At 37.8% G+C, this 17,771-nt stretch overlaps 1 protein-coding gene across 2 annotated transcripts in view; it reads left to right on the top strand.

The window, feature by feature from the left end:
* The first annotated feature begins 684 nt into the window (after nucleotides 1-684).
* Nucleotides 685-17,771, top strand: part of LOC120902393 (protein jim lovell) — a 30,680-nt gene continuing 13,593 nt past the window's right edge. The window contains exons 1-4 of one of the 2 annotated variants that reach the window (XM_040311104.1): nucleotides 685-854; nucleotides 1,277-2,464; nucleotides 6,139-8,659; nucleotides 10,682-10,819. In XM_040311104.1, coding sequence (XP_040167038.1) covers nucleotides 6,478-8,659; nucleotides 10,682-10,819 — 2,320 coding nt within the window. In that variant the 5' untranslated portion in view covers nucleotides 685-854; nucleotides 1,277-2,464; nucleotides 6,139-6,477. The remainder of the gene's footprint in view (nucleotides 855-1,276; nucleotides 2,465-6,138; nucleotides 8,660-10,681; nucleotides 10,820-17,771) is intronic. The other variant, XM_040311105.1, reaches the window with a different exon arrangement.

Here is a 17,771-nt window from a genome sequence, read left to right on the forward strand (position 1 = left end):
CACACTTTGACCGACCGAAAGAGAATGATTCCCCCTTTGTTTTACGGTACAAGCACAGCCCTAAAGTGAGTTACACGTTTCATTCCAGTCAAATATAGCGCTCGTTTCATTTCTCTGAGCGTCTCTGGGTGACCCGAGGTCGCTGAGGTTCGTCGAACGTGTGCAGTTTAAATGTCAGCTAGCTAGGTTGGCTGCATACTTTTGTTTGCTAAACCATAACCCAATTAGCCATATTGTCAAACCAAACCGATCTTACCTTGATCTTCTTATTCTATATCCTATATTTGAAAAACTTACTGTAAACATATAAGCCTATATCAAGCCTTTAGCCGACTGAAATGTCTTATATATCCCATAATCAAAGGTAATTAACGTACAACGCATACAAAACTTTTTTTCTCCTCATTTTTTAATTAACCTCATCTAAATATAGAAATAAATAAAAAAGCACGCAGCCTTTCAGCTTATGCGAGTAAGAAATGGTTTGCTCTGGTACCTTCGGATCACCCAAAGTCACTGAGATAAACGAAACGAGGCATCTCACTGGAAAGACATCTCATGAGCGCTGCTGGCACAAAAATAAGAGCTCAACATAAGGAGAACTCACCGGTACAAGAGTGTCGCTCACATCAGGGTTATGCTTATGCTGCAAAGAAAAGGGGGAATTAATCTGTTTCGGTCGGTCAAAATGTGCACTCGGTTGGCGGCGGCAGTCGAAATTTGGTCTCCTTTCGTTTGATAAAGCAAGTGCCACAGTTGTTTCCATTTGTTACAAGAAGTGGGAACAAAAACATAACAGCAAAATTAACGGCGCTCTCATACAGAATAATATTCTATATACGGTCAGAAAAAGTGTAAGTGAATTGTGTTCATGTTAAATCGAAAAGTGTAATAAATGTGTGAAAATGTTAAAGATTCGACTGTTTCGATTTTGATCATCAACAACAACAACAACAACGATAACAGCAACAAAATAGTGCTACTGAATAGCTTAAAACCGAGTTTAAAATTAAATGAATTTCGCTTTGCACATGGAATGTCTTAACATCGATGTCGAGTTTTATTTGTAATGTTGTAATATATTTTTTTACGGGCACAAGCACCTAAAACAATGGCGATTCTCGCACAAAATGTTAATACCTCGTTATTGTACCTATTTTGTGCATATGTCAGCGAGATGCAAACTAGATCGACATGTTTTATGGTTATGGTGATGAACACCTTCGCATAGAAAAGGATAGCAGTGCTTCATTACCGTTACATTCTTTTTCTACAGGTATAATAATAAATGCATCGGGAAATTCTAACAACGAGTGTTACAGCAACATTCCAAACAAGAAGCAAAGGAAGCCGGTTAAAATAATAAAGGATTACAAGAGTGTTACTGTGTGCATCATGGAATAGATCGGTTTGGAAAGCTGTTTCAGTGATAATTGCAGTGGTTCCTTGGAAGGCAATAAAAAAGTGTATTCAAAAATAAGACAAGTGGCAAAAAGAAGCGTGTAATGTTTTCTTTAATGTATATGGTGCAATACAAATGTGAAGCCTTTTTAATTGTATGGCTATTCCGTCAATGATCTGTTACTGTAAGATGGGCCTAGAGAAAATGTCTTGAATGGATCATGTTAGTTACAGTGCTTCAGTTGATAAGTGAAACTAAGCGAGCGTCTTTTCTGGTACTTTTTATCGAGATGTTGTCTCGAAAACTTTGACATGGAATGTTGATAGTAACAGACGTGCAATAAATGCTTCAATCTCTTGAGTGCGGATGAGAGAAATTCCACGACTATGTGAAACACAAGAATAATGAGTTAAGTGCTAACTTCTTCGTTAGGTTTTAAATGCATCGTCAAAATTGAACTTTCGGAACTAAGATATTGTTTCCTTAGAACCTTTAGTTTGATTATGTTATGTGCAATCGTAAATATGTGATAAAATTACAAAACAACGTCCGGTCAATAGTAAAACAAACGATGCCGAATTATGTTCAATTCTTCAATTATGTTGTACTATGAATGTGTGTGATGTTGTATCGTGCTTCAAATTGTTCGATGGTGTGCAAATAGTGCAAAAACGTGCAGATAGAATAAAATTATAGTTTTAGAGTGTGTTTGTGCAAAATTGTGGTAATTAGGGCAGCTGAAAATTAAAACAAAATCGGAAAAAAGTGAACAAAATTGCCTTGGAAATAAAAGGAAAATGTAAACATGTTTGGCTTCAGCAATGAAAAACAACAATCGTGTTGGAAACGATAAGAAATTGATAAAATTACGACACAAAAGATTTAATTGCTATGAAACCCCTTTGCAAAAAAATAACTGTAACGCTGCAAATTTAAATTGAATCTACGAAGTTTTGGCAATAGTTCAATTATGATCGAAAATATCGTACAGTTTAAAGTTTATGAATGAGCACTACCTGGAGAGCAAAATGCGGCATTCAGATGATAAGGTGACGTATAAAGGTACGTTTAAAAACAACTGCATGATTATTTGTGGGTTTACCGATTCAATATTATTTAATACAGCGTCTTGTATTCTTTGTGGAAAAAAGTATTGATGGCTCAGCGTGTTGAAAAAAGTACAACACATTGGATGGACGATTAATTGCATGCTACTCAAATTCCTTTAAATTTATTTAGCCACCCACAATATCTTACGGTGAAGGTGTCGTGTAGTGCCTAAGGTATTTTATATTCGCAGGAGAATTTTTCCCATCGGAGGCATGCTATGGCATAAATTATGATAATTAATGCGCTAACACCATGCTCAGATCTCCCAGCAACACTAATCGGTCGATAGCTTTAATTCTTTCCAACTCAAATCAAACATTACAATAGAGTTCTTCGTGCATGTGTGTATGTGTGATTGTGTAGCGGTGAAAGAGAGGGAGAAGGATATAGACCATTGTATATTAGCAATTCAACGAAAGAGCAACATAATGTTTAGATTGGTGGTGTGACGTTAGACATTAAATGCCCAACCACCCTCATACAATCGATCACATCCTTGTACGATATAAAACACACAATTTTGTTATAATGTGTGTCGGTAGTGTTAACCCCATGGAAAGTGTGTGTATGGGAAGGAATAATCCTTGAACAGTAACATTCTGTAGAACTATTAATAAATCAAATCTATCGCAACACCTGACCCGTTGCTCAACGTTCAGTTACCTTTTCTTGAATACGGTTTCATCTAGCTATAAACCTTTTTCAATTTTCGTACAGTCCCTTCCGTCTTGTGACGACAGTACACATGTAGCGTCTGTGCATGTAAGCAAATGTGCGGTAAAACTAACTCCCAACGTAACCTGAGGTTAACCTTTGCTCATAAAAAATCGGATCACTTTCAAAAACCAGGAGACAAGGCAAGGATCCGTTTGTTGGTCAAGCATATGAGTTGTAATACTGAAAGGGCAAACGGCCTACGTCACCCTATTGTATGCTTCACGAACATTGCGTGTTGATGAGAATCAACGTCGATAATTATATGTGTGTAACTCCATTGGCAAGCGCGAGAAGCCGGAAGGAAAATACCCGTAAAGAAAGAAATCAGAGCAATTGTTTAGTTAAGTTTTCCCTTCTTACTCCAAAAATGTCTCATGGATTTGTCTTCTGTACATAACAGGACATGTGTTAGATAGCACATATATTCAATGGTATTATTTTTCTTGTAAAAAGTAAAACAAATTTCAGATGAATCAACATCACAAATGTTTTCAAAATTAATTATGTTCTATTATTAATCTCTAAGTAATTCATTTTATTCGAAATGCTATTCAATAAGCTGGTTATATTTTACATGAAATACTTGAAGTGCATATATTCATCATCCTTCTTCTCCAGAAAAAAATTGAAGTAATAAGCAATACAAAAGTTTAGTAACGAATTTATTTATTTAAATATTAAAAGCATGTTTTGGCTTCACTTCGATTTGATTTTTTTACGAAAGTCTGTGCAGTTAATTGCAACTTCCAGTAACGATCCAATTAATCAAATATATTGCTGCTCATTTCACAACGCCTCGAGAGCTGCAATGGTTTTCTAGATGAATACCGCATTAGTCCTTGTTGGGGCAGTAAAATTTTTGACACAAATTAGCACGAAAACACCCCTATTCTCAACCGTTACGTACATTAGTAGCTTAAACCTTCCCGTAGTGCGTTTGTGTGGGACGGTGTGAACAACGATTTTCTACTGTACCGCTTGGCACGTGATATGTTCTGCTGAGCGATGTGCAGCAATGCAGGAAGTGTGGTGTAGTTTGCTTTAAACCCTACATTGCTGCTTGAGCAAGGTTTTACCATCTGTACACTACAAGCATCGAGCGCAGGGACAATTTCAAACGTAAGCATTTCATTTCACTCTCCTGCTACTCATTTTCCAGTCTCGATGCAGGTCAGAGCTTGGATGTGCTTGGCTTTTCTGCACCTGTGACGACAACGTTAACTTAACAGTATGCAATAATGCGCCTTCTCCATTTGAAGAGCCACGACTACCAACGAACAACCTGTGGAGGCAAACCTCGAGTCTTTCAGTTCTAGTCCACCGAGAAATCCTCGCTGTTGTGTGCAACTCTCCCAACCGAGACGGCTCGAGGTTCTTTTCGGGCAACCTTTACCCAGCGTAACATATTCCTTATGATGTGTTAATACGTGTCACCCCTCGTTATGTTATACTCGGTTCATGCAAATGTGCGGAAGCTGTACTTAACTCGAGACGGTGCACGGTAAACGCGTGTTGCCTTTGGCATCGATCCGTCTCATTTTTGCTTGTGATTCGAAATGTTGTTCAACCTTGTCTAACGCTACACGTTACTGAGGAGTAGAATTCTTTCTTGCAATTTCTAATGACTGTAATTAGAACACCTTGGGCTTAGCAAATTGTATCGGTGGTCATCAGTTTTACTCTGTTAGTTTACATTTTTGATTGAAATTTAAATACATTTATGCGATAGTGCTTTTAGAAAATATAATCTTTTCAGTTTTTTGCAAACCATAATGCGCAAAAAAAATTAACGGATGATATAAATGAGATGGAAAATATCTTATCGTGGAAAAACAGCATTGAATTTCTTAAAAATCTATTATCAAGGATAAATCAAAATATGTTTAATAACTTAATTTTGTCCTTCACCTAGCATTTTTGTTCATGGTTGCGTTGAACTGCTACGGTAAAACTTAACATAATATAACGTTGTTTAAATTTTGCTATCGATAAAATTATCATTGTGCCAATTGAGGTTTGTTTTTAGTTTACGAAAATATTTATTCACTAATGCTAAAAGTAACATTATTTAATATATCTAATCCTCTAGCAACTGCATTATACAACCTTTTCGACAGATTGAAAATATTGCACAATAGCTAATTTAACAAACATGCCAGCAGCAAATCAAAGTTAATTTCTATCTACAAGTTGAATACTGAAATATAATTTATTTGTGGTAAGACAAATAAGAAAATATATCATGTTTCATTATTGGCAATACAACTGTTTACTGAATCCGCTATAATTCGTTTAGTGTTGTTTCGATTTACATATTAGTTATAAGCTTTCTTTGTTTATAGTGTTTTCCGAAGAAACGTGTTGTTAGGTTTTTTTTTAATTTACTCGCAGTAAAATGTTGACGTAAATGAAATTGTAATTAGAGGTATGATAACTAACAAAAGATTGTTAATCATAAAGTATATTCAGTGACTTTTTTTCTAGTCTAAATCTTCACAGCATAGTTCAATAGTAACCTTCTATTTAAAAAAACGATGATTTAAGATTTACAGTCAACTGTTTTTTTATGAATGATTCCATAGCCATGAATAAATATATGCACTTCTGTAAGTGACAGGTTGGGAAAACAATGCTATGAAAAAGGAAGATTTCACTAGTGCATGTTGCTTCGAATGTTTATGATCGACAAAGATTTTTCTTTAATTTCTTACTATCCAGTGGTATAGCTCATTTTTAGCAAAGTAACAAGCCGTCATGTACATGCACACCATAACAAAAGCCGCCAATTATGAAGAAGGGTAGACGTTTCCTAGTTACAGTGTACATTCAAATAGCTCTTCCTTTGAAAACATGCATTTGTCTCACAATAATAAAATAATGTTTTCTTTTACCTTCTTTTCTCTCTGCAGGGTGTAGAATACAAACCATCAACAGCAATGCTACGGATCAAACATTCAAGTGAAAAAAGGCTTTTAATGATTTTTATAAGACCAGAAACAAGTGATAAGGCAAGGGAGAGGTCTCTGTCATCGTCCATCGTGAACAACATAGTTCAAGGGATCTGAAAACAAATACGCCAAAAAAGTTTGCGATCAATCTGGCATGGAATGAAAAATCCCACTGCGTCAGACAAAGTCGAAGAGTTTGCATTCAAAATATTACCATAAATGACAGTTTTGACATCTATACACAGCAGATAAAAAGAGTACAACCAAACTGGAAACGATAGGCTTCTAAACAGCAAAACTATGAAAGAATCATTTGAAATCATGCCTGACCAAGAACACTACAGCCTTCGGTGGAACAATCACCAAAATCATATACTCCGTGCATTTGACACGTTACTGCAAACAAAGACGCTCGTTGATGTAACATTGGTTTGTGCAGAAACAAGTATTCGCGCTCATAAGGTAGTGCTGTCAGCTTGCTCCCCATTTTTTCAGCGCGTTTTTTCGGATACCCCCTGTAAACATCCTGTAATTGTGTTAAAAGACTTCCGTGGATGGGTGGTACAGGCAATAGTAGATTTTATGTACCGTGGTGAAATCAGTGTTCCTCAGGAACGGCTATCGGTACTAATACAGGCCGGAGAATCACTGCAAGTACGTGGACTGGTGGACCATCCAGTAGCAGCCAACACCCCAACACCAGCCGAATCGCCTGAAGACTTTAGCTTGCTGGAAGGCTCTCTTATATCGCCTACGTCGCCATCTCTACCCTCTCCTAATTTTCAAACGAATCATCAATCGGGACAACTTCGACACCACTCAACGACTCCCAGCAGTTTGATATCCGGGAACGCATCAAAACTTTTGCTACCGCCGCAAGTGTTTGCTGATCCTTCGATCAGCCTCCCCAGTGCACCCGTTGATCCGTGCACTTCTCCAATGCCGCGACGTAAACAAGCGCGTCCAAGAAGACGCTCTGGCGACTGTGGACCGCAGGACCTGAGCAGCAAACCCTCAACACCTGTCCCACAAACTTTGGACGACGACGAGACTGAACGCGATCTGCTTGATGAACGTCCAGACGATGAGGATGATCTAGAAGATTTGGAAGACGATGATGACGAAGACCTTAAGCGCATCTTGCACCGTAGCCAATCGGTCGATGAAAAACTGGCGGCACTAGTGGCAAATGAAAATTTACGAACACACTCTTCCAATAGCTTGACAACAACTCCGACAACGACGAATCCAACGAGCAACGATGAACGACGATCGCGCTCGTTACACAAATTAAGTCCTCGCAAAACACCTTCCACCAATAGTAGTGCGGAACTCCTGAGGGATGTCGATCTCGAAACTGACCCGGTGGCAGCATCGTCTGCTTCTCCACCAGTATCTGATGGACCGGAGAATCTATGCATGAAAAAATCCTCTTCCAGTAGTTCATGTTTAATTAGAAATAGTTCGAGCGGAGGTAGTGAGCAGCACGAGCGATTAGGGCCAATCGACGCTTCGGATAACAACACAACCAACGCTGAAACGAGTGATCGAGTAGCCATTCGAGATGGTACTGCACGCATGTCGGATGGGAGCAAAGAATCCTCTTCTCTTTCTGATGGCATCAGTGGACAATTGAGTAATCGAGGACTTCTTTCCTTGAAGGATATACGGCATCTGAACCGCGCGGCTTTAAACCGCTCCCTTGGATCAATCTCCCCTCCACCTTCTTTCTCGTCGTTAAGCAACAACCTACATCCGGCTCTGAGTCTTATGCATCACCATCACCATCATCACCATCATCATGGAGAATCGAAACGTGTGAAACTCGAAGATCGTGAGGATGAGCGCTCGCTGCTGCACGACGACATGATGGAACCGCCACACTTTTTGGATCATATGGATCTAGCACTCAGTACACATCAACATCCACTAGCACACCACCTTGCCCACCAACATCACCTACGCAATTCTTCCCCTCATGTAAGACCCCCAATGGTCGACGCTGGCATTGACAATAACGGCAGCAACAAGCAGAATAATAGTGGTATCCTCAGCAATAACAATAACGATAGCGCCGGCACTAACAATCACAACAGTATCCTGAACCAGCTCCACAGTAACCCAAATAACAAGCACCATCATCAGTCTGGTGGCCGACCTGGAACTCCCAAGCATCCATCCAGTATAGCAACCAACAACAACAATGCCAACAACAGCTCCTCCAGCAACAGTAGCAACAATAACGGAGGCAGTAACAGTACCGGTAGCAACAACAATTTTCACCATGGTCATCACCCCCATCATCATCCACACAATGGTCCAAAAGGATCTGCTGGAGGGCCGAAAGACTTTCTCCACAGTCCCACCCTTAACTTTCCACCCTTCTTCAATCATGCCGAAGGACCACCTAGACCGACCCATTCGCCACTTCCATTCCCGCATATGCCGTCGGTGTCCTCCCTGACGCTCACTCCACCTCACAGTAAGTATTGCGTGTATAAATATTGGGTATGCATATTGGGTAAGGGTGTATGAACACTACATAGCGCATGACTATTTAAACAAATTTCTTTTTTTTTTGCTATTTTTAAATATTTTTCAAGCAATCCACCCTGCCTAATAAATTAAAATTTAAAAGATTTGAATGGCTTTGCGAAAGAGATTGAAGATTATCAAACATTCATAAACTGTTTTAGTTTATCAATCAAACATTCACAAACTGTTATTACATTACCAAGCAAATAAATGTTTTTTTTTCGCAATCGTTATCATGATAGCAAAATTATGTCGACTGCCTTTTCCTTCTCCTCAATTTTGAGTAAAATTTTGAGATCGTTGAAAATGGAACTGCTGAACAAAGCAAATCAATTCAATGATATGGACGCCTTTTTCTCACAAGATTGTTCAACCGTCCAATAATTAACCATACTGTATTATTGCTTGTCATAGGCTTTGCTGCAATGTTGAAGATGTTTCCATGTTGGAATTCGGCTCCCGTGAAGTTCGTCTTATGTGCATTTTACCTTTGTAAAACTGTTACCAAAGCTATGTCTACCCATAGCAATGGTAGTCGCACTCACACGCCCTCCCTCCCACCCCTGGTTCCCGAGAGGGAGCTGTCTCAACCGTTCAAACGTTCTGCCCCATGTCCATTCCTGAGCTTTCTTTTGGGTACATCCAAAAAGGCAGGCTATAAAAATAAAAATTAAGATATTTCCCCCTATTGTTTTCCGCCCAAATTTCGCGGCTACTTTTTACTAACGCTGCTAACGGCGCCCCCCGCATGACCGCAAACCATGCGGCCAACAATGACCATATAAAATTACATATTTTATCATACACGCTCGCGAGGTCGCAAACGTCCATCCGTCCGTCCGCATGAACGGGCCGGCCGCTTCCAATAATACGTTCATTCACTGGTTCCTCGCAGCTTTACTCTTCAATGCTCTCTGCAGTGGTGGCTGAGTAGATTCATGTGATTTCCACCAGTCAGCTGAACGAGAAAAATACTCCATCGTCAATGATAATATCATCAAAAAGTACGGCGGCTCTTATACACCCAACAGTCGCGGCCACGCGTAATTAACGCAGTGGAGCAAGGTGTCGTTTTTTGGAACCGATCCCGTTAACCTTCTTTTCGGTTGTTCTCTGCATGACGTGGGACGATTTTTTGAATGACTGAAATTGGGAAGAAGCAACCCTATCTTGGCCGTAGCAGCACATGATTAGCACGGCAAAAATCTCAACTATCTATGCTGCCCCGCGTAGGTGTCATTATTTCTTTTGTTTTAGTTGTTTTCCCCTCATTTCGGGTCGTTTTGTTTTTCTAACCAACAATGTATGTATGCATGAGCGTACGGACACAAACACACACACACACACGCGCGCGTATCATACTTTTGGTGGTGTGTATGTAGTTCACACGATTTTTTTATGAAGGAGTGTATTTTGGTGTTTCGTTCAAAAAAGTTCGCATCACTGGGGCGGGTTTGGGAAATTTAATGAAACGGACGACGGCAGATGCCTTGTGAACGAACGAAATGCAAAAGTGTGCTGCATGGTCACACAGCGTAGGTCGTTGGACATTCCTTAATTCTTTCATTCTTTTCGGATCCAGCTGGGTAGGCTCTTTGGCTCATCTACAATTTTGCACTTTTTGGTCGTTTTTAATGTATGTGAGATAGTGAAGGTGAGGGTAGTTCATGACCTGAATGGATACAATATATTCGAAGACAAGCTTAAGTCCGAGCGCCTATTGGACGAGTATGTTTATCTTGACCGTTTTTTTATACTTTTGCTCATTATGATTTCACACGTATCGTGGGATTTTTTTGCTCTGTTGTAATGCGTCAAACGTCTTGCAGGTCGCAACAAAAGTATAGCTTTGATATATGCTTCAAACTAATATAGTTCTCATTCCACATTTCTTGCTATAGACACAATCCAAATGAATATAGAATAACACCTTAGAAACAAACTAAAAAAACCTTCTTCTTTTTTGCAGTGTTTGGTCTAGATTCACCGCTAGGACTGTTTCCGCCAGGAATGGATCCTGGCAAAATATACAGCCCATTAATGGAAATGTCTGATCCTAGGGGATTGCATCATGAAGGACCTCCGTTCCTCAAGAAGAAAAGTAAGTGTATGTATTCCATAACAATTGACAATTTCATTGTCAAACAGTTTCTTAAATTAAGGTAGACATGCATAAAACATTATCTTGTTTTAGAATGAATTATAAATGAAATTTATAGTAATTCCATAAATCTACCAACCATCAACAAATATTTCGAGCCAACCATTAAATGGATCAAGCAAGTAACGCAATAAAAACGATACTTATTTGATCACCGTTACGCTTTGATGGATTTCCTAATCGTCACCTGGGGGTACACGGCACAAGCTGTAGCTGTATAGCCAACTTCCGAGTGTCAAAGCACGTGCAACAAACAGTTACGTTAATGCAATTTTCACAGTTCTGTTTTTTGTTTAATTTCCCCTTTTTCTTCATGCTGTCGAACCGACAGGTGGTTTTATAAACACTGAGTCTTTCTGTCGATCATGTCACACATGATCGGACACATCTTGTCAACCCATTGTAATGTACGACAAATTTTCACATATGCACCATTAACATCGTCTTGGTGTACATGTGTGTGAGTGTGTTTTTAACATCAACACTTCCTACACTTGCGAAAGTTTTTTTTTGTAATACTCCTACGCAATACAGAGCCTGAACAGTAAAAACGGATGCCTTTTAATTGATCAAGTGAACTTGAAAAAACATGCTTAGAATATATATTTACTTTTTGGGAATACATTTGTAAAAATTCGTACAATTGATTCCTATGTAAATTTTTTGACTGATGTGGAGGGATCGTGGACATTATTGGATGGGTGAGTACTTCCGGTATTGTTGGAATTAATGTTTGGTATTTTTTCTGTTACATCTTTGTGTGATGGAAAAACATTAAAAAACAAAACAAAACAAAAATATAAGTCTGACAACAAATTCAAAACGTTTTGCATTCATCCATGGTGGCCTCAGTATCCTATCAGTGTCTTCTAATGGGATAGTATGTTATGGTTATGAGAAGTTAGTAATGGAATAATTAAGTCAGTCGAGCCAACCAGCCTCTTACATGGCCATTTCACTAGAAACACATTCCCTTTATTTTAACATTTATAGTAATTGTATTAATCATACATTACATCATATAAAATGATATCTTTTGATCTTTACAATCTTCTTTACAACATGTTAGAATGATAACAATTATTTAGATTTTCATAGTGTTTCAAAAAATCCATACCAAACTCCTTATCCATATGTTTCCAATCTTTATTCAATGTTAGAACTATTGCATATGATGCGCTCGTCACATATACCCTTACCCTTATCAAACCTTACATTGCTCTGAAAAGTAAATGAGTCACATTCACATGCACAGTTTCGAGATTTCGACGACCCTGTATATTTTTCATATTCAGCTTCTCACAATGCTATCGTTCCACCAACGTATTCATGGTGTATGATGATAGATGGCACGTATACGAGAAGGTTCACTCTTTTGCGATGCTTCTTTCCTTTGCACCGTTTGCAAAAAGAAAGGCAGCATTTGGAAAGATTCACGTAAGATTTTTGTTTGTTTGTGCGTTTACTTTTTTTACTTTTCTTTTTCTACTTTCGCTTGCTCGTTTTGGTGGTGGCAAAACAATTATTTCAAGGCATTCAAACATTTTCTCTAGACGAAAGGATAATCTTCAGCTTCGTTGCCTCGTTCTTTGGCACGATTGCGGCGCACGGTAGTAAAGAGTTTTGCATTTCTGGTGCGCCTTTTATGTGATGCACCAACACCATTGCTTCAACAGCCGAATGCGTCGTTTTGTTAAGCGTCTTTTGATGCGACTCCTGTTTTTAACATTCCTTAGCTCGCTCATTTTCATGTGCTGCGGGTAAACCTGGAGATAGATTTGGTTTATTCCATTTGCTGTGCCCAATTTTATAAGTTTTCATTTTCCGCATTCAAACAACTGGAATCGATTTTCCAACCCCCAAAAACGCGTTCATCATGTTATCGTCGTGTTACGGGAGTTTATACGAGACCGTGCATCACCCACAGTCCTGCACTGTATTTCGGCGGCAAATTTGAAAGATGGCATAACCGGCTGTGAGTAGTTGAGCTGCTTTTTTTATTTTTCCCAACCATGAAGCCAATGTTGATTTGTTATTTTTAAAATTTCGATTAAACAATGTCGCCGTTGCCGTTGCTGACAACGTTCCGTGTGCCGTTAGTTTTGGCAGATTCTACATTTCACTGATTCGATATCGAAGGCAGAAGCGCTGGGTGAGAATGTGTGTATGGCCCACCCTTTTCTACCAATCTATCCAGTATATGCATGCGATAGCAGTCATGTTTGGAACAACGAATGGACATGCGAATCGAAAAGCGGAGCAACACATGAACCTCACAACCGCATTACACCGTGTTTGAGCTGCAACTCGTTTCTATCGAGGGAATGAGCTGCTCGAAAGAGTTTGAAAAAGCAGAGTTTTATTTTGCCTCGTTAGGTAGCAACGCTGCTTTTCACATTTTTAAGTTAATATCATCAAGTATGATAAATGCATTCCCCTTCACCATGTGTACAAACTTTTCGAAAACATTAGTTTTTTTATTAACCTTATGCCTCTTGATACATTAATTTCACAGTCTCGTGTATGGTAAGATGAAAGATTGGGAGATAATGTTGAACATTTTTTAAACACTGTTTAACACAAAGAAAACCTCCCATAATGCATGTTTTTCTTAAATTCATTTTAATGGGTATCAATGCATTAGCTCAGCTTTCTACCAACGAGTATTAGAAACGGTGCTTTAATTTTTTTTTTAAATGTTTTATTGAAAACGTGCTTAGGTTCTAATTAACATTAAAATAGGAAATTTGTATGAATGGTAAAACGCACCGCAGCTAGGTGGAAAACGGTGGAAATTTACGGTAGATCAAGTCGATCACATGGAACGGGAACAATTCCAATGGCTAGATTGAATAATTATATCTCAAACCAGGGTGACTATAATGTTGTATTTCCTTGTAGAACAGTTGTAGTTTATACAACTCTTATTGATATTTAATTATTTTGCTATCTAACTAATTATAACGAGTTTTTTTTTCGATTTAAGGCCCGCCACTGCCTTATTCTAAAACTGTCATTCAACTAGACATTTCTAGTTCTATAAACGTTTTCTGACATTTTGTGCAAACCCAGTATTTAAGAAATCGATCGCCTTTTTAAATCTGGAGGCAGCAGGTTGGGAAGCATAATGTCGGCGCATTGCGCTTTTCATGCACCTGCCAACTTAAACGGCCGACCTACCTTACGCTACGCGATGACGAATTTTTGATGTGGGGAACTTCAATTACCCACAATACAATAAAATCGTGCTGGCTCACAGTTTCTGCCAAACACAGTAGAAGAAAAACAAAAATTATATCGTTCCATGTTCCAAGTTAGGCCGTCCTGGTTTTTTTTTTGTATTTTGTCGATTTTTCACGTTGCTCCAAAAAATTCATTATTTAAATTCGTTGCTCCAACAAACTCTACTAGGCGCCACGCAACCACCAATGAAATGATGTGATCAATTTCCGTGTCAAATTTTATATTTCTGTTTCATTTTTTTTCGTATGAGCGTGATTTTGTTCTAAAGTAAGAGTAGCAAAAATCTGATAATTCCATTTGTTGTAATATTAACATTTTGTACAAAAAAACCCTAAATAAATCTTTGTGCCCTTCAAGATTCAGCATGTTTTAATGGAACTATGGAATGGCCGTTTTAAATTCAGCAAGAACGGCATCGGTCGTATTGATTTAGGTTGAAAATGTGTTATGATTATTGGATTCTTGCGTAGAGTCATTAAATGAACCAAGATCAGGTCCAAAAAACGATTAATAGTATGACATGGATGTAGAATAAAACTGATACTGGCTATAGCAACTGTTAGTTTGGTTCAAGGCTATTTTCAATGGTTATGCTTTGCTGTGAATGGCACTAGCCATACCACTACCATCTGCATGAAAATATAATATAATTATATCATAGTCTTTTTTTAATCGGTTTTCGAAGCTACAACTCTTGTTCAATCTTTACGCAACTATTTGACATTTTTCCCTCGTGACATGTTGAATGATAATCATGCAGAACATTGGAAAACAGGTCGATCGGAACGCATTGAACAGCTTAAACCGCAAACCTATAATCCACACTTACCACATGCCTGTAAAAGCTGTATCAATGATCTAAAGTTAAAAAAGAAACCAATCCACGCTTTCAAACTTTAGCCGTGAAAGCAAGGCTAGAATCACGTCATCATATGACGATTTGATTAGCTTCTCGATGAATGCGCAATCGAATCAGCTACTTTAATCCGCTTCTTCCGAAGGTTGTGTCCTGGCTGTTAGTCGATGTTTATTTCTGATTCACTTTTCTTGATTTTGATCTGAAGGTAAGATTTTCCCCTGGTTCGCTTGTTTCGATGCTTGTCAATCGCTTGTATCGATGCTTGGTTGGTTGGTAAAGGGGTAAACCACTAAACAGGGGCGGTAAAATACTATCTATACTTATTGTTTTTGCAAGAGGCTAGGTAACACTGTTTGTGGTGTCAACTGGCAACAAGTGCTGTTGTACACATATGGGTATTGTGGCTATGTATTTGAAGTGCCTAATAAAATCTCGTATGTACAGACAGACATAATGTACAAACAGACTAACGTAAATCATGCTATGAAAAACTATATGAAAAGAGTGAAAATTTATTTACGAATTCCAGTTGGTATATCCATCAAATTTACAAACCAACTATGTATAATGGCAATTGTCCTATAATATCAAAAGAAATAATAACATTCTTGTATGAGTACAAATGGTTCAGTTTTATTTTGATTTATAATTATAATTTATAATTATTATAATTTTATTTTGACGAATGTATACATTTTCAATGGAACAAATGTTATATCTTGTTTAATTTATGTTCATAATACATTAAAATTGTTATAAATAACTAGGGTAACTGTACCAGTATTCGGCAGAGTACCTGTTTTCGGCAGGGTAACTAAAAACGTGTAATTACTCAAAAAAACGTTGAAAATATTCTCCGCATATATTTTTTAAATATAGATATGCTCATTTGTTATTCGTATACGAAGTATCACATCATTTCCTTTCATATGTTTCAAAATATCAAACGAAATGTTCAGAGTTCAACATGTATCGGCAGATTTGCTGTTAGCCAATAGTTAGGCAGGTTTCATTATTAAGAGAATCAGAGCACCAAAACAATGAAAGTGTGGTTTTTATGAAAGATTCTATGGTTTTAGAATTTGTTCTAGCCCGCTAGGAATTTTAAAATCACGAAAAACAAATAATTATTCACTTTAAATGCTGTCGAAAATAGGTACACGGTGAATGTTGATTTTTGACAGATCAATGCTGTTGGCTCCTACCGAAACTTGAAACAATAACCCACTTTTGATTTCGTTGAATATTTATTTAAAACTTGATCAGAAAACTCCAATGTGTATGTCGACACATACAACGACATTTCTTATATCAAATATCACCAATTTTACTATAAATAATTCAATAACTTAAGAGACAAACAATAATTTGTGAACCAGTCGGAGCCGTACTTCATAGCCGTCAGGCAGTCTCATTTCTCCAGAGCCTACTTTGTTTGTACAGTAGAACGTCGATTATCCGGGGGCGGATTAACCGGGGGGCGGCTTAACCGTGCGCATAAATGTGACAGCTGTTCAAACGTACGGCGAACATTTGCAGCTATAGTCAAGTGGGCAACCAGTTTTTTGTGCAGCTCTGTAGTGTTTAGTTGTATTTATGAAATTCATGTTTGTCCATGAAAAGTTGCCAAAGTATAGTTATTGAATAAAATAATATTCTACTAACGATTAATCGATTAAATCAAAGTGAATTAATCATAAAACTAGTGAATTTTATAATTTTTTTATGAATTTGACATTTCTTGGACCATTATCCGTGCAAATCGATTAACCGGTAACCGTCCGGTCCCGAGCTGCCCTGATAATCGACGTTCTACTGTAATTCAAATCAAAATTACTGTAAAATTGCCAGCAAAATGCCCAAAATGGGCAACATAAAATTAGTAATTTTAGTAGTTTTCAACATAAATCTTAGGAAAGTGAGAGTGTAAAACTGTTTTAAACATTTTATCTACCTATTGGCATTAATTGAAATGTTTACAGACCCATATTCGTGTTGCCGAAACTAGGTGCACAGCCTGCAGAAAATAGGAATAAACTGCCGAAAATGGGAACAAAAACAGTGTTAATATAATAATGTCACTTTCATGAAAAGTAATAAAAATTGTAAGTGTACAAGCAGTTTTAGTGAAACCGCTGCACTAACCTGCCCAATACTGGTACATTTACTTACTTACTTACTTATCCGGCGCTACAACCGCTTTGCGGTCTTGGCCTGCCTCAGGAGACTGGTACATTTACCCTATTAAAATAATTATTATAATATTCCTGTAATTGTAGCCATAAGATATGTATATCCTGAAGAATTCCGTAATTGATCCTGAAGAATTCCGTACTCTTCCACGAAACCGTCCGAAGTTAGTGGAACAGTCTTTTTTATTACTTCAACACCATTGATAGTATATACTATATGCTCTAAATTTGTGTAACATAATAAGCAACCGTAGAAATTGCTCTTCTCTTGTAACAAACCAAGAACATGCACTATCCATACAAAAATTTGGGCGGATATGTCGCGCATTATCAACCAACTGGGCAATAAATCACATCAGAAAAGAATAAACTCACAATTTATTAAAGCTTGCTTGGTTGAAGGTGTGTGGGCTCATCGCTAGCAATTGTTACCATGAAACCTGTTCGTACTACAACACATTTTCAGCATACGTAATACACACGTAATGAACATCCATTTTCAAATGTTTCAATCATTCCGTGTTTAAATTGTTCTGTTTTAGTTCGCATAGTTTATTCAGATTTTTCTAGTTTAAAAGATTTAACCGATTTAATTGTGACTATT

Source organism: Anopheles arabiensis, chromosome 3 (assembly GCF_016920715.1).
Source record: "Anopheles arabiensis isolate DONGOLA chromosome 3, AaraD3, whole genome shotgun sequence".
NCBI classification, from domain to species: domain Eukaryota; kingdom Metazoa; phylum Arthropoda; class Insecta; order Diptera; family Culicidae; genus Anopheles; species Anopheles arabiensis.